Below are 1,771 nucleotides of genomic sequence, written 5' to 3' on the forward strand. Positions count from 1 at the left end.
TTGAAGCAGATGGGCTTGTGCAGCAGAAGACCACACCAGGTGTCACTCCTGTCAGCTGGGAACATTTCTGCTTTCTTCTGGAGACCAAAGGAAAATCCTGGTATAAAATGTAATACTGCTCACGCAATACAATAAGTGGAAGAATGTCTGAAACACTTTCTGAGCAATGTGAAACTTATATTTTGAATTATTAAAACAGAAAATGGGACGTTAAACAATGGGTGTGCTGACAATTTTACAGCAATTCAAGTAAGAAAGAGAACATATTTCTGTGAGGTATGAATAAATTACAGCAAGATATGAAAAAATAGCTTTTGGAGCCACATTTACTATTAATCTCAGTGGTGTTTAAAATAAAGGGATTGGCTCATATGAAGGAACAGGCAACCACAACAATGGACGACTTCTTGCACAGCAGAGGAGTAGGGGAAGTTGCTGACACATCTCCGGGAGTGTATGTGTGAGAAAAGGGACACAAAAGACACATTGAAGGCAACAGTGGCATGACATTCGTGACTGCAGGCTGAATAAGCTGAAATCTATTGTGGTTCTTGTTCATACTGAGACATTGCAGCCTTTTAGTGGGGAATCAATTAGCTGTATCAGACTGTTTTGTTAATCCATACAATAGTGGTCTACAATCAGTTTTTAAAATCGTTTATCTCTTTTATTTAATCTTTTGGCTCCTGTGGTGTTTGATTGTAAGCACTCAGTACCAGGGGAAAACATATTATTGGGTTACCTTATTGACATTGCTTTGGCCTACACAGCTGAATCCTGCCCTCTTTAACAGCCAAATAAAATAGTTTCTTCTCATTAGTCTTCCTATAACACAATTAACCCCACTTACTTGTCCTCGCCGAGAGATCACATAACTACCTCATATTACTTATTTATTCTTCCCCTCAGCTGTGGACTCTCCACTCTCTACAGACACCCCAGTCTCTCTGATATAAGTGAGAATGGTGTGAGAATATGAGAAAAATAAATTAATTTGATTTTGTAGCACAACCCACTATAGTCCTTGTGCCAGTCTCACGTCTGGATAAATGAGTAGGACTGTGTCAGGGACCCAGGAAAAGTTTTGGCCAAGTCTTTATGCGGCTCAGAATAATTCCATACCAGATTGGTCAAAGCTGGGATGGAGGCAAATCATCCGCTTTGGTGATCCCTTAAATGGAGCAGCCAAAAGAAGAATAGGAAGATACTGGCTCAGAATGTGAATCATTGGAGCTCAGTTTAATTTAGATATAACTTTTAAATTCTGTCCTATAATTTTATCTTCTTTTTTTCTTTTTATGTTATGGCTGTTGGGAGTTGGCCCAACTTAGAAGTGATGGAGTTGATCCATATCCAGGAATTCTCGGAGGGATTTTTTTTGACATTGTGAAAGGGAACAACTCTGGGCATTTCATACTATATTTCCATAGATCTTATTCTGATCTAGATCCTATCAATTTTATAGGGATAATAAATAATAAATGTTAACAATTATGTTTTTATTTGTGTTTCATTCATTTTATTATATTTTTACACATTTATGAACCTGATAAAAATGAGTACAGATGTTTCATGAATCTAATCTGAAAAATTGAACTCCAACCATGCAGCCCTGTAAGAAGGATCCTCAATGAAGCCCAGGTTTTTAAAGAGCTTGTAGGACAGCACATTGTCCTCTTCTATGTAGCAGAACACCGGGTAACCCTCAGCATGGAGTTTCTTGGCCAAAGTGCTGATCACGATTTTGGCGTATCCTTTCCCTCTGTGCTCT

The 1,771-nt window shown here is 38.3% G+C and overlaps 1 protein-coding gene across 1 annotated transcript in view; it reads right to left on the minus strand.

Annotated features, from left to right (window-relative positions):
* Positions 1–1,513: 1,513 nt before the first annotated feature.
* si:dkey-76k16.5 (uncharacterized protein LOC566887 homolog) overlaps positions 1,514–1,771 on the minus strand; it is a 3,300-nt gene continuing 3,042 nt past the window's right edge. Inside the window, exon 6 of the mRNA XM_014338105.2 lies at positions 1,514–1,771. Within this exon, the coding sequence (XP_014193591.1) occupies positions 1,579–1,771 (193 nt within the window). The 3' untranslated portion in view covers positions 1,514–1,578.

Source organism: Haplochromis burtoni, unplaced genomic scaffold (assembly GCF_018398535.1).
Source record: "Haplochromis burtoni strain Fernald_Lab_line unplaced genomic scaffold, NCSU_Asbu1 Contig_207, whole genome shotgun sequence".
Classification (NCBI taxonomy): Eukaryota; Metazoa; Chordata; class Actinopteri; order Cichliformes; family Cichlidae; genus Haplochromis; species Haplochromis burtoni.